At 41.3% G+C, this 24,411-nt stretch overlaps 1 protein-coding gene across 5 annotated transcripts in view; it reads right to left on the bottom strand.

Annotated features, from left to right (window-relative positions):
• Positions 1-24,411, bottom strand: part of usp43b (ubiquitin specific peptidase 43b) — a 78,031-nt gene that overhangs the window by 11,741 nt on the left and 41,879 nt on the right. For all 5 annotated transcript variants that reach the window (XM_013135833.4, XM_020051010.3, XM_010874505.5 and 2 more), the window contains exons 4-10: positions 22,008-22,100; positions 17,464-17,599; positions 16,768-16,912; positions 9,954-10,116; positions 7,571-7,682; positions 4,514-4,617; positions 1,707-1,784 (exon numbers count right to left, since the gene is read on the bottom strand). In XM_013135833.4, coding sequence (XP_012991287.3) covers positions 1,707-1,784; positions 4,514-4,617; positions 7,571-7,682; positions 9,954-10,116; positions 16,768-16,912; positions 17,464-17,599; positions 22,008-22,100 — 831 coding nt within the window. The remainder of the gene's footprint in view (positions 1-1,706; positions 1,785-4,513; positions 4,618-7,570; positions 7,683-9,953; positions 10,117-16,767; positions 16,913-17,463; positions 17,600-22,007; positions 22,101-24,411) is intronic.

Below are 24,411 nucleotides of genomic sequence, written 5' to 3' on the forward strand. Positions count from 1 at the left end.
ACTGAGTATTATTCTTTCCTTGGAACTGAATGAGTTGTTGGGGATTCTTTTGAGTTATTCTTGAAAAAAATTGCCATCAGGCTTTACACCACCACCTGCCTGTCAATCCACTGCCCTCATTACAATATTACTTGAAACAACAGAGATACACACATAGAAGAACCAGGCCTGATTTTCATAGCGGATTTTGAAAAGGCTTTTGAAAAAGTATGATTAGATATAAATAGCAACCCGGTGACGCAGAAGTCAGAAGTGAATTCAGAACTTTTCTTTTGAAGCACCACGCTACCCATCATATTCTAGAACTGAGCCTTGACTGTGCTGTTAGTTGACAAGTGGCTATTTTTATTCACAAAGTATATTACTAATATGAGTACAGTGGGGAGAACAGGTACTTGATATACTGCCGATTACGCAGGTTTTCCTACTTACAAAGCATGTAGAGGTCTGTAATTTTTATCATAAGTACACTTCAACTGTGAGAGACGGAATCTAAAACAACAATCCAGAAAATCACATTGTATGATTTTTAAATAATTTATTTGCATTTTATTGATCACCTACCAACCATTAAGAATTCTCTCACAGACCTGTTAGTTTTTCTTTAAGAAGCCCTCCTGTTCTCCACTCATTACCTGTATTAACTGCACCTGTTTGAACTCGTTACCTGTATAAAAGACACCTGTCCACACACTCAATCAGACAGACTCCAACCTCTCCACAATGGCCAAGACCAGAGAGCTGTGTAAGGACATCAAGGATCAAATTGTAGACCTGCACAAGGCTGGGCTACAGGACAATAGGCAAGCAGCTTGTTGAGAAGGCAACAACTGTTGGCGCAATTATTAGAAAATTGAAGAAGTTCAAGATGACGGTCAAATTCCCTCGGTCTGGGGCTCCATGCAAGATCTCACCTCGTGGGGCATCAATGTTCATGAGGAAGGTGAGGGATCAGCCCAGAACTACACGGCAGGACCTGGTCAATGACCTGAAGAGAGCTGGGACCACAGTCTCAAAGAAAACCATTAGTAACACACTATGCCGTCATGGATTAAAATCCTGAAGCGCACGCAAGGTCCCCCAGCTCAATCCAGCGCATGTCCAGGCCCATCTGAAGTTTGCCAATGACCATCTGGATGATCCAGAGGAGGAATGAGAGAAGGTCGTGGTCTGATGACACAAAAATAGAGCTTTTTGGTCTAAACTCCAAAATCTTTGGTGGGAGCTGAAAGTCTGTATTGCCCAGCGACAGCCCCGAAACCTGAAGGATCTGGAGAAGGTCTGTATGGAGGAGTGGGCCAAAATCCCTGCTGCAGTGTGTGCAAACCTGTTCAAGAACTACAGGAAACGTATGATCTCTGTAATTGCAAACAAAGGTTTCTGTACCAAATATTAAGTTCTGTTTTTTTCCCCACTGTATATGTTTGATCGTAAATGTGGTGATTGTACTTGTGTTGCCCTCTTCTAGTATATTATTTTATTATCCTTGTCCTACAAGACGTGCATCTTTGGGAGATGAAACGCATGCTTTTCGATACACCCACAATAACATCTGCTATAATATGCAATAAAACACATTTGGACACATGCAGTTGAGAACGCGGACAGAGCGAGACAGCATAACTTACTGAATGCACGTCCAGGTAGCACACATACTATAATTTGATTATAGCAGGGCAACAATGACACAGGGTAGATTGACTGACCTGTCTTTAATTCTGTGTTCCCACTCGATAATAAGCTTCACATGAGGTGGACCACCTGAGCCACAGAGATTAAGCGCTCTAGGGGGAAAAAAGGCATTTGTCACCTCATTAGCAACATCAAATGTTGACATTATCTCTTTGCACAAATCTTCACCACGCAAGAAGAAAAAAACATTTTCAAAGATAAGATTTGTGAAGCAGTACTTTGTGCATTAATTGACTATTCATAACCACTAGGTGTCAGCATGACCTTACAATTACAGCTCCATCAAATGCTGGGACTCAATGGCTGAACTATACATCCAAAATTGTTCACCTAACAGAAAGTGTACAGCACAATAGAAAGTAGTTCATTCAGAGCCTGTGTCAAGGTTAGGCCTACTGTAACTCTCAAAAACCTGTCTAACCTGTGTACCACACTATTGGGGATTCAAACCATGTTACAGATCAGATTCATTTGATAAAAATAATCTAGTAGTTTGTGTCTCACCAATCAGTAACCTGTCAACTGTTTTCGTAAGTCTGTGCCTTTTTGCTTAGCTATGTAAGACAGTTAGAAACCTACACAAGATGACACAAGACCAAACAGCATGTGTTGTTCTAGTGGGTAATAGAAGTAACCTACAGTATATTCTGGACTGAGCATCTAGGAAAGCCAGCTGAACTCATCCAGCAAATACTTCAAACAGAATTTCATTACATAGTGATCTTCATGGCTCTGGGGTGGCGCCTCAAATATCAGCCTGAGGGCCGTTTAAAAAAAATAACACTATCCACCTTGATTTTGCCTACTGGATAGGAAAAACTGAACTATAATGAAATATAACGAATAGAATAACAGACCCCATTCAAATCAATGATTTTTGCATTTGATTTCTATTTATTCCATGGTGTTGGTGAAGGTCTGAATAAATCAAACACAGTGGATATAAAAAGTCTACACACCCATGTTATAATGCCAGGTTCTTGTGATGTAAAAGAATGAAAAGATAAATCATGTCAGAACTTTTCCACCTTTAATGTGACATATAACGTGAACAATTCAATTGAAAAACAACTGAAATCTTCAAGGGGGAAAAATGAAAAATAAAAACCTTACAATAATCTGGTTGCGTAAGTGTGCACATCCTCTTATAACTGGGGATGTGGCTGTGTTCAGAATTAACCAATCTTTGAGAGGGAAAAATTAAAAACTCACAATAACCTGGTTGCATAAGTGTGCACACTCTTAAACTAATACTTTGTTGAAGCACCTTTTAATTTTATTACAGCACTCAGTCTTTTTGGATAGGAGTCTATTAGCATTGCACATCTTGATGTGGCAATATTTGCCCACTCTTCTATGCAAAAACGCCCCAAATCTGTCAGATTGCGATGACATATCCTGTGCACAGCCCTTTTTAATCTTCTTCTGGTGAAGCCATGCTTTTGTGGATTTGGATGTGTGCTTTGGGTCGTTGTCATGCTGAAAGGTGAATTTCCTCTTCATCTTCAGCTTTCAAACGGACACCTGAAGGTTTTGTGCCAAAATTGCCTGGTATTTGGAACTGTTCATAATTCCCTCCACCCTGACTAAGGCCCCGGTTCCAGCTGAAGAGAAACAGCCCCAAAACATGATGCTGCCACCACCATGTTTCACTGTGATTATGGTGTTCTTTGGGTGATTTTAGTTTTTTGTTTTTGCACCAAACATTGGAATTATGGCCAAAAAGTTCAACCTTGGTTTCATCAAACCATAACACTTTTTCCCACGTGCTTTTGGGGGATGTTTTTCTTTGTAAGAAAAGGCTTCCGTCTTGCCACCCTACCCCATAGCCCATTACTATGAGGAATAGGGGAGATTGTTGTCCCATGTAGCACACAGCTAGTATGGCCAGAAATTCCTGCAGTTCCTTTAATGTTGCTGAAGGCCTCTTGGAAGCCTCCCTGACCAGTTTTCATCTCATCTTTTCATAAATTTTAGAGGTATGTTCAGTTCTTGGTAATGTCTCTGTTGTTCCATATTTTCTCCACTTGATGTTGACTGTCTTCACTGTGTTCCATGGTATATCTAATGCTTTGGAAATTATTTTGTACCCTTCTCCTGACTAATATATTTCAACAATGAGATCTCTCTGATGCTTTGGAAGCTCTCTGCAGACCATGGCTTTTGCTCTGAGATGCAACTAAGAAAATGTCAGGAAAATCCTATTAGAACAGCTGAACTTTATTTGTGATTCATCAGTCACATTAAATGAGGGCAGGTGTGTAATGACTTCTAAATGAGTTTGAAGGTGAATGGTTAATTCTGAACACAGCCACATCCCCAGTTATAAGAGGGTGTGCACACTTATGCAACCAGATTATTGTAAGGTTTTTATTTTTCATTTTTCCCCCTTGAAGATTTCAGTTTGTTTTTCAATTGAATTGTTCACATTATAGGTCACATTAAATATGGAAAAAGTCTGACATGATTTATCTTTGTCTCATTCTTTTACATCACAAAATCCTGACATTTTCACAGGGGTGTGTAGACTTTATATCCACCGTAAGCTATTGAGGTGCACTCTAATTGAATTGATGTTTTAGTATTACTGAAAAGGTATCAATGTCTCAGTTTAATAACACCATCAAATCGAGGTCACCTGGATCGCATGCACTTCAAAACACCATGGTCACCAACAACTGTTCAAATGGAGGAATAAAATGTTGTAAGCAAGAGAAATTATTCGGCCACAAACATTTTTCTTTCACAGAACATAAACCATTAGACAGTGTCTACTGAAAAGAAACCACACAGAAGAGCAGCATGGAAGGCTGTCACTCACCTGTCGACTGCGGGGTGATAGAGCGGCCGTCCATCCTGAGGGGAGAGGTAGCTGTATGACACTGATCCTCCCACCACACAGACTTTAAAGAGCACTCTGGCATTCTGACCACAGACACAAGAATACACACAAAGGAAAATACATTTCTTAAAATTATGAATTAATTAATTTATAAATTAATATTGCCGTTGGCATTGGAGATGCCAGGGCCAGGGACTCGAGTACAACATATATATACACACACACACATATATATATATATACATATATATATACACATACATGTATATATATATTATTTTTTTTTGTCTTTATTTCCTTTATTTTCACTTTATTTATCTGCTAACACACATTTACTGAACATGTATTTCTTTTTCACAAAACTATAAACGTGCTTGAATGACTCCTCACACAGTTTTATACACAAAACCATATAACTTAAATTACATACATTACATTTTTCCCTCTAAAGTCACACAAAAGCACAGAATTTCACACAACCAAGAGGGTTTTAAAAGTAATTTATACAGTGAAAATAAAAAGTGTTGAAAAGTGTTTATATTACACAGACACCTGCTGGGATTGGAATTCCTTAGGACTTTGGGAGTGCTTTGGAAAGAATCTTTGATTTCTTCTCCATTAAATGAAGTTCTGTGAGTTTGCGGTTGAGAAACATCAACACTGATTCTTATAAAGAGAATATATTCTAAAGGAACTGTGTAACTAGGAAAACACTACACAGACAACTCCTCCAAATTATTGAAAAACTGCAATCCTTACCAGTCAAATACAGTGCCAGTCAAAGGTTTAAACACACCCATTTAAGTGAATGTCTGTGTCCAAGCTTTTGACTGGTACTGTAAACATATTAACAAACATGGCAAAAATAAAAATGACCTCATAAAGCCACGGTGACTTCTGTTACGACTATTAGTGTATTGACTATTAGTGTATTGACTATTAGTGTATTGACTATTAGTGTATTGACTGTCAATGTCACAAACGGGGGTTAATGAAATCAATAAAATAATATCAAACCTTAAATATTCTGTACCCATTGATCATTTAAGATTGATTAACGCCATTGGTATTTCATGGTTACTGTTACTCCAGTGATCCTGATGGAGGCAGCTCTGCCTCATCATGTCTCCCTCTACCTGACAGAAAACCCTGTCAATGCTTGACCCATCTGTCTAAACATCCCTCTCAGGGTTTGTTGAACACTTAACAGTGGGAGAGTGCCAGACTGCAGAACCCAACAGGGTCCGACACCGCGTGGGAGAAAGGCTGCTCACAGAATGGAAGAGAAGGAAAGAAGAGGAACCAGGCTGTTTTAACACACCCATTTTACCGGTTTTACTGTCCAATATGTTTCTGATATTCTACTGGGCCTGGAAGTCTGAGAGGAAGGAAAAATGGATTTGCAGCAGGTGGACTTTCAAGGTATAAAAAAGGCAAACATTGGATATTTGCTACATAATTTGGAATGATAATACAACTGTGGCATTGGAACAAGACTCTGGAACGGTAAATCAAATTCGCTCCCCACTTGTACTCAGTAAGCTTTGTTTAATTCCAAATTCGGCTTAGAATGATGAACGTGTGTTTGTTGAAGACCACCCATTCACACAAAGAAACGTGTGTGGATTCCACCCACCACAGACTGCTGTCTCAGAATACAGAGAGTGAAAATCAATGGGAGGCAATGGGAGGGTTGCTGAGAAGGTAGGAAGGACTTAGAGAGAAAATCAACATATGAACACCATGATTTGGTCAAGGGCTTGGTCACCTATTAAAGTTTATTTCCCATCTTTTGTCCATCGAGATTTGCGCGCAGGGTCCAAACTTAAAACACTGTTGGCCAGAATGAGTTAATTTGTTTAATGCATTAGGTTGCACAAAACACTAAATAAATGGGACAAAATCAGGCACTGTATCTAAATATACAACTTATCGATTGAAAGGTGGTTCCAATCATTACACAATTGGCCCAATAAACACTAACTAGAAATAACAACATACCCTAGCATAGTTAACATGCTTTTACAGTTTTCTTTCTGTAATGTTAGAAGTGTTTAGAAATAAATTCTATAGTCCGTAGTCTAAAATTACAAAAAGATAGAAAATTAATTTCAGAAAGTAAATTATTGCTGCCATAAACTGTGGGTGGTCACATCCTTGTCCTTTGAAGTTCTAGAATAAACAGTTGATTAGCAAAACGTTTGTTTGTTGTTTCTGTCTCTGGGCTGACGTACCGAAGGTTCCATACACTGCCCTTACAAGATGGGCTTTAATTAAATAAGTGAAGGGTTAAAAGAGCATAAGAATTGAACTTCATTGGACAGATGCAGAGGGGAAGGAGAGTTTTTGCTGAAAGTATATTGGCCGAGACTAGAAACCATGCTGTAGTGGTACACGCCCACTGGAAACAGCAGCTTTGACCGCTGGGCCATCGTAAGCTTTCCAATACAGAGATTTACTGCCTGCCTCACAGTGTTTTAATAAAAGAGAATCTCTGTCTCTCCTCTCTTCACAGAAGGCTAACTGGTCATCTGTATGTTCTCTTCCTAAAACGGTGGGACACTGGAGCCATTACCAGATTGACAGGCTCTGGCCGCCATGCAGTCACAGTCACAACCTAATTACAAAGCTGTTTGGCAACATGATTAACACAGCAAGCTGTATGCAGCGCAGGACCGCATTCAGATTACACACTGTGAGAAGGCCTGGGTGGTATTGTTGAGGTAATTAGCAGATCTGACAGGTACACATCTAAACACTGTGCTGTTTTATTTGTATTGTTAAGGCACTCACAACAACGGTGAAGTACATAACAAATAGGCAAAGAACTAACATACTGACCCAGTCTAGTTCGCACATGCTATGTGAAGACCTCTCATAGGCAAATTCTATAATGCAGTTTTGGGTAGCTGTTTACAACAAACCAAGGTATAGAGAAATAAGACATGCAGAAAACACACTAGGTCAGGGTTAGAGGTTAGGGTTAGACTATCTAACCCTGACCTTTGGGTCCGGTGATGGTTATTCAGTGTTTACCTGGGCCTGCGCTCCGTTTATCATCAGGTAGTAGAGCTTGCTGAGTATGCTCTGCTGCAGCTGGTCCCAGGAGATGGAGCGCTCCTCCCTAACGAGGAATGGAGGTCCAAACCTGAAGGAAGATCATAACCATTCAGTCACAATTGGATGATCAGTGACAACAGGGGAGATTATAAAAATTTTAAAAAGTTTACGCACAACTGACTATTCACAGACCTATATTGTTGTTATATTGTTGACCTATATTGAGTACAGTACACATCCAGAATCCAATTCTGGCACATAATAGCTAGAATCATTTTAGCTTCAAATCTTTTTCCAAACTCATCACTTAAAAAAATGAAACCTGCCAGCTAACAAACAAAAACGGTATAAAACTTTGGTCAAGGCAGATCATCGTTGTCATTAATAAGAAGGGTTTTACACAAATCCAGACAAGGCAAAACTAAACAAAAATAATCCTGTAATTAATGGAAACCATAGGGATGGTTAAGCTGTGAATTTCCAACCAGCCTCTACTAACTTGCTTGGAGTGTGTTATATGTCAATAAACCTAACAGATATATCAGTTTGTTATGGCATTATACTTTGCATAATTGCAGACTTGCTGAAAAGGACCACTGGAGGCCCTAATTATCTGAAGAGACTAATCTGCCCCTAAACCTTTATCATGTTCATTTCCTCAGCTTTGGGACACTACCCAATAGCAGAACCCAAAATGAAGGGCAAAGTTAAAGAGTATCATTTGGGATTTAGCCAAGGTAAATTATGTTGGTTTATTGAAAACTGTTCATCATTGAAAACATTAGAAGTGCCCACAAGAGGGCAATTCCGTTCCTATTTAGAAATAATTCCTGTCCTACAACCAGAGGTGGACCTCTGATTTTTTGCAAACATATTGCTTCTCACCATAACATTAATACCTGGTATAAGTCACCATAAGTCCACTCTGAATGGTTAGAATAGTTTACTCTGGGTTACACCTCAAAGGCTTGAGAATTATTCTGCAAAATTAAACAAATGTATGATGGCACTATATTGTTTCCACCTCTAGAAGTGAGTTAATGTATTGGTAAAATGATGTTAAGATACCAAACCATACATAGAATACAGTATCAAACCAGACTTTGTAACTTTAACTTAAAACTTTGACAGGGTAACTAGAGGTACAACATCTCAATTACCCTGGACATTAAAATAATTTCAGATAGAAAATATTCCCTTCAACACTTTCCCTGGCTGCCCCTACTCTTGTCCAGTTAACCATAAATTATTTGTAATTCACAGTGGGTATAGAAAGTCCCCACCCTCTTTCAAAATGTTCACCATTTGTTGCCTTACAGCGCAGAAATGAAAACACATAAAATCTGATTTTTGCCACACAGTAACCCACAGTATCCAAGTCAAAATAAAAAATTAAAATAAAGTCTGTAAGTCAACAAATGGTGAACATTTTGATTAGGGCTGGGGACTTCCTGTACCTTCAAATCACTCACACAAAATGTAGGCAGTGTGGTGTTTTACTCCGTTTTTCCCTACAATACCATACATGTTTGGCTTGAGTGGCTTTTCAGCAGGAAGGAGATTTCTGATGGATGATCATGTGACTGGAGTGGCTTTTCAAAGACAAATCCATGTTCATCCACTACAGTCCCCACGCAGTCTGGGGGGCCTCAATGGACAGTCTCAGTAGGAGCCATGTACAGTCTTGAGCTTTAACATCTGTCTAATAAATTGTCTCTAAAGCAATATAGGGCTTCATCACAAAATAACACTTAAGACAGTAATGAACAGATTGTCCACTAGGCTGCTGGTGCAACTTAGATTGATGGATAAAAGATGTGAGTGTTGACTGTAAGATGATCAGTGAATGTGGAATCATCCATCTAGACCAAAACCAGCTGGGAGAACTAGTGGATGGCCAAGTTTGCCCACATAAGAAAAGCTGCGGTAGAGAGAGTAGTCATGCTATTTTAATCCATTGATACACTACAGCAATACATAGAATCTGCTCCTTTGAGACCATATTTTTCATAGGGCAATTTCTATATTTTCTAAAGAATAATAACTAAGGCCTGAATTACCAAAATTCTCACACATTCAAAATAAAAAACATCACTAGGGTTACAAGTGAGATAGGGTTGACAAGGGATGCCCACATTTCAAAAAAAAAATTAGCATTAGAACTGATTTTTTTTTTTCTGTAAGCCTCATGACCAAATGTGTAGAATAGCAATATTCTGATTAAAACAAACAGAATAAGACCGGGCACAATGTCTAACAATTAGAGGCTACTCTTTCACTTCTTTCATTTCACCTAAACAAAGTGTTTCAACGCCAATCAACCCTCAGACCCAGATTGCGTTTGAAAATGGCACCTGACCTGACAGCCTGCTGCGCCGTCCCGGCAGCGTTGCACACCAGCAGCAGGATCTTCTCTGGCACACCATGGTTCAGAAACTCTGACGACAATGTTCCAGATGAAAGTAACCTTTGACCTTCATGCCCAGAAGAGTATGGGGAAGAAGGCAGGCTGTGGTTGAACACTGCAGACGAGGAGGTGGAGAGACGGGATGGGTGAGAGGAAGAAGAGGAGCGAATGAGAGTCATATAAAACAAGGTGAGCGAGCAAGAGCATTCTATTTGGGGGGAGTGAACCAGAAGGGAGAACAGATGGAGCTGGCCCAGCAGAGTCTCCCATTAGGAGGTCTTGTCTGATGTCCTGGCTGGATGCCAGAAACTTCTCAACTTCTAACTTCTCTGCTCACACACTATGGAGTGACCTTAACAGAAGTTATATGTCCAACTGAGATAAAATACAGAGATCACAATTTCAGGGTGGGGGGCAGCCTATAGTATGTCCTTATCTAGCAGTTGCTACCAAATATACTTGACAAATCACATCGCAAGATAATGTATTTTAATTCCACCGCACCATCAGTCTCATGCCATTATGTAGCAGCCTATGGCGGCACTTGAATTTGAGGCAGCATTTTGACAATTGTCTGCCTCCCTCCAGAGAGACAATGGGATGCCGCCCTCCGGCGCCCCTGATCATTTACAATGGTCTTGTAATTTCCACCATGAGAGAGCATTCTAATCACCTATAAATAGAGAACAGGTGAAGAGCAGTAGTTCTTATGGCGTCACATCAGTCTCAAAACTCATGCCACTTGCCACTCCGAGAATAATTAATTGAGTCGAGAGAGCAGAAACACAAGCTGTGCGTGAAGAGGATCAAACTCGCGCGCACGCCGCTGCCACTTCGAGAAGAAAAAATTCAGTCGAGAGAGCAGAAAGTGACATTGAGAGAGCAGAAACACAAGCCGCGTGAGCGAAGGACCCCCCCCCATGCTCTCACATGACACGTGTTTGCATTCACGAAACAGTACATGGTACCTTCAATATTTCACTGAAATTATGCATTTTAATCCTAGCAGGTTCCATGCATTAAAAAATAAGAGCAAAATCTTGTTAATAACTCTTCATTGTGTTGAAGAGTGAAAAAGAGAGTGAAATGTTTCACTCTCCATTGAAAAATGTGTAATAATGAAAGAACAGTAGAACACAATAACAAAACATTGTAACACACATTAACTTATAATTTAAATGGTTAAAGGGAAAATTACTAAGTAATATTATTATTACCAGTTCAACATGCCATTTGTTCTTATTGTTGGCCAAACTGTAAACATGTCTCAAGTTTCAACAGATGAGGAACTATTGTGTTAGATAGGGTTGTCCTGCTTGGAAGAACATAAGCTGGATTTAGAACATGACAGTAGTTTCTGAATCCCTTGTCCTCAACAATGTTGTGGTTGGAAATCTCTGGCAACCATTTTAACCATTTATCTTTTATTATCATCTTGTTCTTTGATGAGGTAATGGTCTTTGGCATGTACTGGTCTGCTCTCACTGGAGAGCAGGGGGGTTTCGAGAAGGCGCAGCTGAATTTTGAGAAGTTGCGGAGAAATTCCACGCCACAATGTCTGTGCTCTCACAATGTTTATACTCATGTGCGACTGGTCCTTCGCTCAAGCGGCTTGTGTTTCTGCTCTCTCAATGTCACTTTCTGCTCTATCTTGTGTGCACATGAGTTTTGTGACTGATGTGATGCCATACAGCTCCAGCATACGACTCCGAAATGTCGAAGGCGAAGCAGATATAACCCGGCCGGCTTTAAAAAAACAACTAGTGATGGCCCAACTGAGGCCAGCAAACGAGGTTGTAATCACTATATTTCCAGTCAAATAATAGTTTTTCAGTTTCAATAATTACAATTATCGAAAAGGAAGAGATTCACGTGTGTAGGCCTATAACATGGAATCAAACACAGCAACATAGCAATCCATGAATAGGATTATAGTAGACAATATTCATTAGATGTTTTATGTTTTATTCTGGCCATATAAACACAGAAGCAGGCTTGAATAACAGCAGTTTCAGACGGGTGTCAAATGTTCTCACAGATGCCTCCTGGTGGTCATTATTATTTTCTATTTTCTATTTTTGTACACCGCCCCCTTGGGTCTGGAATTAAATTAGCGACATCTGTACGTTATTCATTTGTATCTCCAGCACAATGTCTTACCGGGTTTTGACACTTGTTTATGTCATTTCCAGCCAGAAGAAACCTATTGGTCAAATGAAAATTCACTATGGCTCAAAATCTGGCATGGGTATGAATACCTTTGGGCTTAACTGTATATGATTGGTGCCGATTTCTTCCAATAAAAAAAATAATAAGTGGTACGCCTACCTATTTGACCGAGACACAATTATGCTGTCCACAGATGTCAGTATAGCCAAATACACCAATAATGTCTAATGCACTGATTAAATACCTCAGTGCTTGGGAAGGGCTTGGTGTGTTTGGTTAACACCAGGGCTCAAATTGAATGAGGATATCACATTCACTTTGATAAAGAAAAGGGCAAAAGGGATATCTAACAATATCTAAAATGCCAGCGAAAGACGTGGCTCCGATGCATACTGTATGGGGATATATTGGTTTTTCTATAGTATTCTGAAGCTGAGCTACAGCCTGTAATATGCAAGGAGGTAATACATTCACTTTGCTATTCTGTCCCATTAATTGAGCTTTTCTCTTTCTGAAAAGAGAAGATGTTTGTTAAAACCCAGGCAGCTTTTAGGGAAGCATTTCTGTTGTTGGGTTATATAATGGGGACGAGCAGCCAGCAGTTGAAGGTTATATTTTTCTGTGTCTGTAGAGCCTCTGTCACTTTTGAAAGTGCCCTGCTTGATACTTAGATTCATAAGGATGTCTGTGATGTAATTACTTTCAAATAGCGTTGCAAACAAGACACTGAGAAATGTGTGTGTGTGCGGGGGTGTGTGGGGGGGGTGAGCCTTGACCTGAGCATAATGAGGAAAAGTATGCACCACTATTTACCTGTTCATGGTCAACTAATCAAGTAGCTGATCAAAGCCTCTTCAATCACGCCCTGCAATTTACATCAGGGTTGACCTCAGCACGCAGTGAGGATGATTTATTTATAGATTTTCTTCCTTAATGGGTGGTGAAATATGCTCATAAAACAGCAGGAAAATGCAGAGGTCACCTCGAGGGCTCTACCCATTTAATTGATGCTGGGTGTGAAGAGACCTCTCATCAGTCATATTAAAAATGTATTTCTTTAATGGGTGTAGGTCTTTTCACTGGCTTTTGAATTGCTATAATTTCCTCCTTTAGAATTTATGTCATCTTTTTAGAAGGACAAAGGGAGAGTGTCTAAACAGCCCATGGCAGATTTTAGTAGCTATGCAGAAACATGGACATCCTTGCATCCAGAAACATGGACATCCTTGCACACACATTTAAATACCTGCCTGTTGACTCTAATGTCTCTTTTGTTTAGTATAATCACAGAATAGTTGTGTATTTCACAACCCATCTGTACTTTAGGGTTTTTGTTTTGGACTCTATTATATTCAACTCCCTGATCGATATGAAAGACAGATCGATATAGAACACCTATATCCCAAAGGGATCCACTATCAACAAACCTGGGGCATCACTGCATGTCTGCAACTGAACCATTTTCAGAGACGCCTCAGATAATAATGTGACGTTCGGTTTTGGTTTGGTTTTGAATGCAGCCCGCCACGTTTGGATGTTGTTTGTGTCCTTACCAGCAACCTGTGCCTGTCCTTGTTGTTTGCACCTGTGTCTTGTTGGTCCTCGTTAGCTCCCTATTTAGTTTGCCCTCTTCTGTTAACCCCTTGTCAGTCGTTGTGTTTTTCTGCTTGTTTTATGTTTTCCGTCCCTGCCACCAGCCCGTGTTTTTGCCTGCCTGCCTGTTTTTCTGCCATTTTCTCTTTTTCCGTCTACCTACCACCATTAAATCCTTTATTTTTCCTTCAAATCTGTGTTTAGGTCTTGCTTCTACAAAATCGTGAGACAAATGAAGTCAACCTATTTAGAAATGTAATGACTGGGTTATCAGGGTCAGGGAATTACTTGTTTCCAGAGAACTGGGAAGCCATGTAATAAACCTTAAAACCAAATCATCACCACATATTTTGGTAGGTTGAGACCACTGGCGTAGCTATCGGGTGTGCAGCTGCACCATGGTGGCCGCCACGGTGGGTGGGGGGCCACGGTGGGTGGGGTGCCACGGTGTGTGGGGGGCCACGGTGTGTGGGGGGCCACGGTGGGTGGGGGGTCCGCGGTGGGTGGGGTGCCACGGTGTGTGGGGGGCCACGGTGTGTGGGGGGCCACGGTGGGTGGGGGGTCCGCGGTGGGTGGGGGGCCACGGTGTGTGGGGGGCCACGGTGTGTGGGGGGCCACGGTGGGTGGGGGGTCCGAGGTGGGTGGGGGGCCACGGTGTGTGGGGGGTCCGCGGTGGGTGGGGGGCCACGGTGTGTGGGGACCCCGGCCCGGCGTCATCATGCTACGCCAGCCGGCTGCACGTCTGCATTTGGGTCTCCTCCAACGCTGGAAGACTGCGCTCCGGTGCCTCACTGTGTGTCTAGGTACACAATGATGCTGTGAGGAGTTGATCCTTTCAGCTGGGTAAAGTCAAACGACCCAGCAGATCCACCACCCTTTGAATGACATCTATGGCATGGCCACCAGCCTACCAGTTTAAGATGATCTAGCAGCCACGAAGAAGGGGCCAGGGATTGACCCGGGAAGCACCGAGGATTGACTCTTCAGTGATTGGCATTGAGTATTCAGGCATTGAGTATTACCTGCAGGTCTTGTTAATGCATTACATCCATACTTGAAGCCTTATTTAGTCCGGTTGTGTGATTTATGAAGAGGTGAAAATAATTCACGTTTGTACTGTTATACATTGGTTGATTAACACTGAATCATTCTCATCCAATCTGTGTGGCTAAACAGTGCTCTGTGATGTAAAAAAGTATTTTAAATGAATGTAGACACCGTTATGGGAAAATATTGCCACAACTCCATTTCCAATCCAGCCCCACTCACAGTTAGGGCCTGATCACTAAATGCATTATAATTTCAAGTTCCAGTAGAAGCAGTGTCCACTGAAGTACCTGACCAGTGAAATCTCTGTTCACTCCTAAAAAAAACTCTGTTCAGCAGTGAACTCCATGCCAACACCACGAGTGGAGAGTTGGATATAATGTCCCATCAGGATTCAAGGTCAGCTGCCTGTCTGTGCAGACCAGTCAAATTGTCAACAGACCTCCCTCGCGATACGTGTGTGTGGTCGAACCAAAAATGACAAAGGAAAGAAAGAGATTACTCCCACCAGTCTGGTCAGTGGTGACGCTGAAAAACATTATTTTCAGGGACAACAGCTAGCCATTGTCCCTCTCTGTTGCTATAATCTCTCCAAAACCCTGAGTGAAAAATGTGGGAAGACTTGACCACACAATCTGGCTTCTGGGAACACTGACTGTTTACCAATAACACCATCAGTGCAATTACAGAGGAGAAATACTTCAAAAATAAATCTTTCAATGACAGCATATCTCCACGGAAAATAACGGTGGTCTGAGTAGATCCGAGGGGCTGGTTGTTACTGAACATGTGTTTGAAATGTGTTTGCAGGCACACAGGGCTGTGTGTACACGTACAGTACGGGTTCCCCAATGATTTGTCTTTATACAGTGAATTCCTCATTGAGATAAATGTACAGTACTGTATATAAAACACAATGCTGGTAGTTTGTGTCTGTTTGCTCATAGCAAACTCATTATCTTGTCAAAAAAATTAATAACAATTAGGCAGGATTCACACCATGGTCTGGCAATGAGGAAGCTAAATGCCTGGCAGGGGCCGGATCTGCCATTTTTCATGCCAACCCTGGGGCACTTAGGGTTGATGGCCTCACTCAAGGGCAGAATAACAGACTACTCATCATACACGGCTTGGGTTTTGATCCAGCCACCATTTAGTCACTGGCCTGAACAGTGAAAACCGGGATTAATCCGTGAAGAGAACACCTCTCCAAAGTGCCAGACGCCATCGAATGTGAGCATTTGCCCACTCAAGTTGGTTACGAAGACAAACTGCAGTCAAGTCGAGTACCTGATGAGGACGACGAGCATGCAGATTAACTTCCCTGAGACGTTTTCTGACAGTTTGTGCAGAAATTATTTGGTTATGCAAACAGATTGTTGACTGTTATCCTGGTGGCTGGTGGCTGGTCTCGGACGATCTTGGAGGTGGAGATGCTGGGTGTGGAGGTCCTGGGCTGGTGTGGTTACACATGGTCTGTGGTTGTGAAGCCGGTTGGATGTACTACCAAATTCTCTGAAACGCCTTTGGAGACAGCTTATGGCAGAGAAATTAACATTAAATTCACGGACAACAGCTCTGGTGGACATTCCTGCAGTCAGCATGCCAATTGCACGCTCCCTCAAAACTTGCAAAATCTGTGGCATTGTGCTGTGTGATGGAACTGCACATTTCAGAGTGGCCTTTTATAGTGGCCAGCCTAAGGCACACCTGTGCAATAATCATGCTGTCAGCATCTTGATATGCCACACTTGTGAGGTGGATGGATTATCTTGGCAAAGGAGAAGTGCTCACTAACACAGATTTAGACAGATTTGTGAAGAATATTGGATAGAAATAGGCCTTTTGTGTACATAGAGAAAGTCTTAGATCTTTGAGTTCAACTCATGATAAATGGGGGCAAAAACCAAAGTGTTGCGTTTATAATTTTGTTCAGTGTAGCTGTTACTACGGTTACCTGAAACCCGTACAGAGCCTCCTCGGATGTATAGGGGTGGGGCCTGGAAGGCATAGATGACGTCACTGTCAGCTATGCATGTCAGATCGTCCTCATCAAAGAAGGAGCGCTGAAAGCCAGTGGTGTAGATCTCAGTCAGGATCACCTGAAAGAGACAGGGAAAAGAAGAGAGAGAGCAAGAGGATCCATCTTATTTCACCAGAGATTTGGAAAATGGAATGTATCTGAATCTAAGGAGGGTGTGAATCTCCATTTGAGGAGGGTGTGAATCTCTATTTAAGGAGGGTGTGAATCTCCATTTGAGGAGGGTGTGAATCTCAATTTAAGGAGGGTGTGAATCTCCATTTGCGGAGGGTGTGAATCTCCATTTAAGGAGGGTGTCAATCATAAAGAAGAGAGACAAAACCCCCTCACAGGTGGCACAGCAATCTACGGCACCAGGCTAACTGGTTAAGGTTCTCATCGCAGACCAGCAACAGTTTCAGGCACCTGCAAAGCTAACTGAGGTCATCAGGAGAGTGAGCATGCCCCCACACACATTGACACACATGACATTCTGTTCAGAAGAGCAGTGTAGAAAAAAGCAGGACAGCAAGGTTTGGAGGGCAATAAGACAGTATGAAACATGGTTAAAAAACGGATTAAGAGGTTCCAGAAATTATTATTATAATTTAAAAAAAAGACAAAACCACCTACTTGGTCTGGGGAGATTTTCCCCTCATCTGCTAACATCCTTCTGAGAATGGCAAGCGAGCCAAAGAGGGGGACAGCCAGCCCAATGCGCAGGTATCTCTGGCCCTTTGTACTGAAGACCAGAGTTACACACATAGACCTGTCAAGACAAAAGGATAGAGAACAAGAGAAAGAAAGTCAGCAGCATTGAAAGGCCTACAATTTTTATTACTGTCCATGACCAAAATGAAACATAAACATGATTAATAAATAAATACATTTTAGCATTAATAATAATATATTATTAGGACTCTTTTACGTGGAACAAGTAAAGGAATCTGTGTTGCATGCCATTTGGCAATGACCTCTCTGTCGCCACGTGCAAGGAGAGACAGGCAACAGTGTGCTGAATGAGGGACATAACAGCTTCTCTAAAAACACTCCACTGAAGACCTGTTTGTGTGGACTACCTTGACAACCAATATATGACTGTAGTGTAACAAAGCAGTCAACCTAGTTTCATGTAATAACATACATGTTAAAATTTCAAATGGAACACACTTTCTTAATTGCATTTGACATTTTATACATATTAAATCATTTATGGTCACGTGGTTCAAAGCCTCTTTGTTTGTCTCTACTGTATCAAACTGATGTTTCGAGCTCACAAGGTTAATAAGCACAGTGCTAACTCAGTCAGGGTCTACACCAACACTGTTAAGGTGAAACAACTCATGGGGATAAATCTGACATGCAACATAGTGGAAAAAATCATCTTGTCTACAAAGAGAGGTGACTTTGATGGCTTGAAGCAACATTGTTTTACACCTACAGACTATTCCCCTAGCCAGCAGATGCACCTAATAAGGATAATTTAAATGTAAGTACATTAGCAGATGCTCTTATACAGGACAACTACAGTACTGAGTGCTTCTATTTTAATACCTTTTTGGTACTAGGCTATAAGATCATATAGTTCATGTGGCAGGCAGGAGGCAGGACACAGGCACAGGTAGAACAGCAGACTTTAAATAAAAAACCCAAAACAGAACACAATAGCGCTACACAGGAACAGAGTCCAAAACAATGACCGATGAGCTGCATGAGGGAAGGAAGAACGGTGATCAGGAACACAGATGAGGACAATAACAGCAATGAACCGGTGTCCGAGCTGTTAATTAGGGAGAGGCCTGCTGTTCCAGGATGTGATAATATGGACTTAGTCAGTGTTTACAGATCATAGTTAGCATCTGAACTGCAGGGGAAGCACTAGTTCCTGTGTCAATGAATTGCTGTCATGCATAGTTGTCAGGGAAATAAGTATGGTATTGCTTCTCTGATTGTTGTAGTCATTCATCGGATTATGTTACCAGTGCAACATCCAAGAAAAACAGATGATGGTACATTACAGTGTTTGTGTAGTTCTGGTGTTAGAATAGAAGAATATACAAGATAATTTCACTAACCCCTTACATATTTAAGAGGTTCCTTATCTTATTTTCTGTTTTATACTTTGATAATTCATGTTACAGTGGGGCAAAAAAGTATTTAGTCAGCCACCAATGGTGCAAGTTCTCCCACTTAAAGAGATGAGATAGGCCTGTAATTTTCATCATTGGTACACTTCAACTATGAGAGACAAAATGAGAAAAAGAAATCCCGAAAATCACATTGTAGGATTGTTTTAGGAATTAATTAGTAAATTCCTCTGTAAAAAAAGTATTTGGTCACCTACAAACAAGCAAGATTTCTGGCTCTCACAGACCTGTAACTTCTTCTTTAAGAGACTCCTCTGTCCTCCACTCGTTACCTGTATTGATGGCACCTGTTTAAACTTGTTATCAGTATAAAAGACACCTGTCCACAACCTCAAACAGTCACACTCCAAACTCCACTATGGCCAAGACCAAAGAGCGGTCAAACAAAATTGTAGACCTGCACCAGGCTGGGAAGAATCTGCAATAGGTAAGCAGCTTGGTGTGAAGAAATCAACTGTGGGAGCAATTATGAGAAAATGGAAGACATACAAGACCACTGAGAATCTCCCTCGATCCGAGGCACCACGCAAGATCTCACCCCGTGGGGTCAAAATGATCACAAGAACGGTGAGCAAAAATCCCAGAACCACACGGGGTGACCTAATGAATGACCTGCAGAGAGCTGGGAACAAAGTAACAAAGGCCACCATAAGTAATACACTATGCCGCCAGGGACTCAAATCCTGCAGTGCCAGACGTGTCCCCCTGCTTAAGCCAGTACATGTCCAGGCCCGTCTGAGGTTTGCTAGAGAACATTTGGATGGTCCAGAAGAGGATTGGGACAATGTCATATGGTCAGACAAAACCAAAATATAACTTTTTGTTAAAAACTCAACTCGTCGTGTGTGGAGGAGAAAGAATGCTGAGTTGCATCCAAAGAACACCATACCTACTGTGAAGCATGGGGGTAGAAACATCATGCATGTTTTTCTGCAAAGAGACCAGGACGACTGATCCATGTAAAGGAAAGAATGAATGGGGCCATGTATCGTGAGATTTTGAGTGAAAACCTCCTTCCATCAGCAAGGGCTTTGAAGATGAAACGTGGCTGGGTCTTTCAGCATTACAATGATCCCAAATACACAACGAAGGAGTGGCTTCGTAAGAAGCATTTCAAGGTCCTGGAGTGGCCTAGCCAGTCACCAGATCTCAACCCCATAGAAAATCTTTGGAGGGAGTTGAAAGTCTGTGTTGCCCAGCGACAGCCCCAAATCATGCTCTAGAGATCTGCATGGAGGAATGGGCCAAAATACCAGCAACAGTGTGTGAAAACCTTGTGAAGACTTACAGAAAACTTTTGACCTCTGTCATTGCCAACAAAGGGTATATAACAAAGTATTGAGATTAACGTTTGTTATTGACCAAATACTTATTTTCCACCATAATATACCAATATTTTTTGTGTTGATCAGTGACAAAAGCTCCTGATTAAATTCCATACTGATTTCATACTGTAACACACAATTTTGAGACACAATGTAAATTCAGCTACTTTTAGACTTTTATTCAATTAGTATTTCACAGGATGACTTTCTGTTTTCCTACTAAACTCTGACAACTGAGGATTTCATTAGGACTCTGAGTGCTTAGCGTGTCTACACCTTACATTCATACACTCACAGCCAGTTGGAGCAGACCTTAGCCTTTCATCGGCTAACGAAATTAGGCACAGGGTCCTTGAAGGGACCAGCAATAAGTTGTTTGGCTGTATGTTTGGGGTCACCTTAACTGCACACAGGTGGACTCCATTCAGCTATCTACATGACTTCTAAAGATAACTGGTTGCAGCACAGCCAAATGTTTGGACACACTTACCCATTCGAGTGAAAACATTCCCGTGAATGGGTGTCTCCTAACTATTGACTGGCACTGTAGGTGTCATAGCAAAGGGAGAGAATAATTATGCAATAAATTAGCCAAGGTGGGTGAACACTTGAGAATCCATGTAACAATCGCGCTAACTCAGCCAGAACAGGACAGTCCATGTCCTCTTTAAGTTTCTTCGACCCTAGTATTGTAGGCAGTGTTTCCTAGCCACTCAGCATCCATTCTTGTTCTTGCTGGCTCTTTGGTGTTTTAGGCTGGGTATCTGTAAAAGCACACTGTGACAACTGACAAATTTTACTGATTGATTGAATGTGGGCTTGCCAGATCATGATAGTTTTGTGAGGTTACCCTAATGCTTCATCAGACTGGAAAACACATTGGAAGGAACGTTAGACAGAAACTTGCCAGATCCATGACTTCTGGCCTCTTCAGCCTTACAGGTAGAGCATCTGACCAGTAACCAAAAGGTTGTGGTAAAGATTTGGACAGATTTGAATATTTCATATTTTCTAGGCACACCCTGCATTCTCCGTGGGAGTGTGGGAGGACACAGCTACATGCATATCTATGACAACCCAGCGCAGGAATCCAGTATAGGCATAACATCCGCTCCTTGCCTGCTCCTTGCCTGACTATAAATAATTTCCCCCAATTAGTATTACTCCTCTATCTGCACTGGACAGTAAAGATGAGAACCTGTTTCCTTCAGACTGTTTAGATTTATTGTTGGCAGTGTGATAGGAAACATTAATTAGGTAGTCAAAGGACATCACAAAGGAGAGCAAAATACTGAGAGTGTTTACTTAGTTGTATAGTAAAGGCTTCCGGGGAGGTGAGGGGCTAACTCCTTGAAAATGTCAGGATTTCCTTACAGACTAATTAGGGCCAAGCAGGGGTGGAGTTCTCTTTACGACCTGGACATGACGGTGACATTGTTTGTCTGAGGTGGAGCTGCACAGGGCTTTACTCTGGGCTTCCGATACACTCCATCTCAGCGAAGGCTATTGTTTCAATGTGCTACCACAAATCTCTATACATCACTTACATTACTAGATTTGAAAAGACCATTCAAATGACAGATTTCTCAGCATGTCTACATTTGAACCTATAGGATATCCGTCTACTACGGCTTTTGATGTGAAGCGATGTGTGGCGTGGTTGTGTATACTGTAAGGTTGTTGCACTAATAGGGATAATACTCACCTGGTCTGGCGGAGAGGGATGGGAAGTGAGATGCAGAGGAAAGGGTCAAAGGTGTTGCTCTGTTTATGACAATGAGGACATGTCAACGAAGACCTGTGGAAACAAAAACAACACAGTGTTAAAGGGATAATTCAACCTACATTCCTATTTGGGTGAAATTCCGCTTAACCCGAGCAACAAAAGCTGCATTGCAAGGAAACAAACTCAAAAAAACTATTTAAACTAAATTCAGCAATCTGTTGTGCTAGCATACATTTTTTTGACTGCATTCTGTCGAAACAGATGGATGAATTTGGTGACTTTAGAGCTGCATTAGGTAGGAAAAAACAATAACAGCATTTTGCAATTATTCGCTGGTCAGAAAGTGGTTTCACACCATTGCCCGACAGAGAATGTAGAGAGCTAGTCTTCTTTTCCTTCTTTGTAGTATTCGTAGTGTATGCTGTAGAAGACAAGGGAGGAATTGGCAGTTTGTCGTCCTGGTCTCTAGCTGCCATTATAGTTTCTTACAGTAAGCAAACTTAGTTCTCTATTGCGTACTTATGCTATATATATATCTTCCAGGTAAAATGCGCATTCTCAAAATAAGCCATGGTGGAAAGCCCGACTCACAGAAAGTGATTGGCTGGAAGGCCCGCCCACTCAAAAATTGGTACTGAGCTGTCTGTGTTGCTAAACAACTCTTAGAAGGCCTAATTAGATTATGCTTATGGGGGACAAAAAACAACTACTGAAAAAATCCTACCTAGTGCAGCATTAAACTGGCACTAAGGAACAAAACTGTCTGGTAAACATAGGAAGTATCAGTTTAGTTTAAAATTTGATATATATAGCAAAAACAAAAACTAGAAGTAAAATGTTGATTGTCCTGGATTAGAGGAATACAACAGTGTTTAGAGGAATACAACACTTACATCTTTGAGGTAAACAACGCCACCATTCTTAGTTTGAAGTGTTAGAGTACATTTCTGCTTGCAATGCAACTATTGTGGCTCGGGACGCACAGTTTCAATTCATGAAATTAGGCTAATAATGCTAATTCCAGGCTGGGATAGAGGTGAATAAAGGCTTGTTGTGAGAATTTACTCTATGGCTTTTAAGAACAACTCAGTCTATTGAAGCAGGAAAGTGCCTCTACTACAAAAATGGAAAGACTAGTGTAGGTCTTGCCCACGCTGGAGTGGCAAAAGATGGTTAAGATGTCCTGTGCCTTTGAAAATCCAGGACAATCAACATTTTACTTCTAGTTCACAAAATGGTTCCAACAGAGCCCTTTATGAAGGAAAAACTGGAAAGTCCCCCATTTATCCTACTACTATTCCCCTACTACTAATACTAAAGTTCCTTTACAAACTGAACTGAGAAAACAACACCAACCAACAGCAAGAAACAAAAATATGAAAAAAGGGTGTAGTTACAGAAGCATATTAGGGCTATGTCAGAAGTCACAACAAAAAAGAGATTGGATTCTCTCCTCACCAATATCTGTAGGCTCTATGACAAGATGAAGATCAATGAAAATTGTATTTGTCATACTAAAGAAATTCACCTGTTGTGTAGTCTATACAGTGAGGGAAACAATTATTTGATCCCCTGCTGGTTATCAGTCTATAATTTTTATGGTAGGTTTATTTGAAAAGTGAGAGACAGAATAACAACAAAAAAATACAGAAAAACGCATGTCAAAATTTTTATAAATTGCATTTTAATGAGTGAAATAAGTATTTCATCCCCTCTCAATCAGAAAAATTGCTGGCTCCCAGGTGTCTTTTATACAGGTAAAGAGCTGAGATTTGGAGCACAGTCTTAAACGGAGTGCTCCTAATCTCAGCTTGTTACCTGTATAAAAGACACCTTTCCACAGAAGCAATCAATCAATCAGATTCCAAACTGTCCACCATGGCCAAAACCAAAGAGCTGTCCAAGGATGTCAGGGACAAGATTGTAGACCTACACAAGGCTGGAATGGGCTACAAGACCATTGCCAAGCAGCTTTGGGGAGAAGGTGACAACAGCTGATGCGATTATTCGCAAATGGAAGAAACACAAAAGAACTGTCAATCTCCCTCGGTCTGGGGCTCCATGCAAGATCTCACCTCGTGGAGTTGCAATAATCATAAGAACGGTGAGTAATCAGCACAGAACTACACGGGAGGATCTTGTCAATGATCTCAAGGCAGCTGGGACCATAGTCACAAAGACAACAACTAGAAACACAACACAATACGCCGTGAAGGACTGAAATCCTGCAGCGGCCGCAAGGTCCCCCTGCACGAGAAATGTACAGGCCCGTATGCCAATGAACATCTGAATGATTCAGAGGAGAACTGGGTGAAAGTGTTGTGGTTAGATGAGACGAAAATGTAGCTCTTTGGCATGAACTCAACTCGCAGTGTTTGGAGGA

Source organism: Esox lucius, chromosome 11, assembly GCF_011004845.1.
Source record: "Esox lucius isolate fEsoLuc1 chromosome 11, fEsoLuc1.pri, whole genome shotgun sequence".
In the NCBI taxonomy this organism is placed as follows: Eukaryota; Metazoa; Chordata; class Actinopteri; order Esociformes; family Esocidae; genus Esox; species Esox lucius.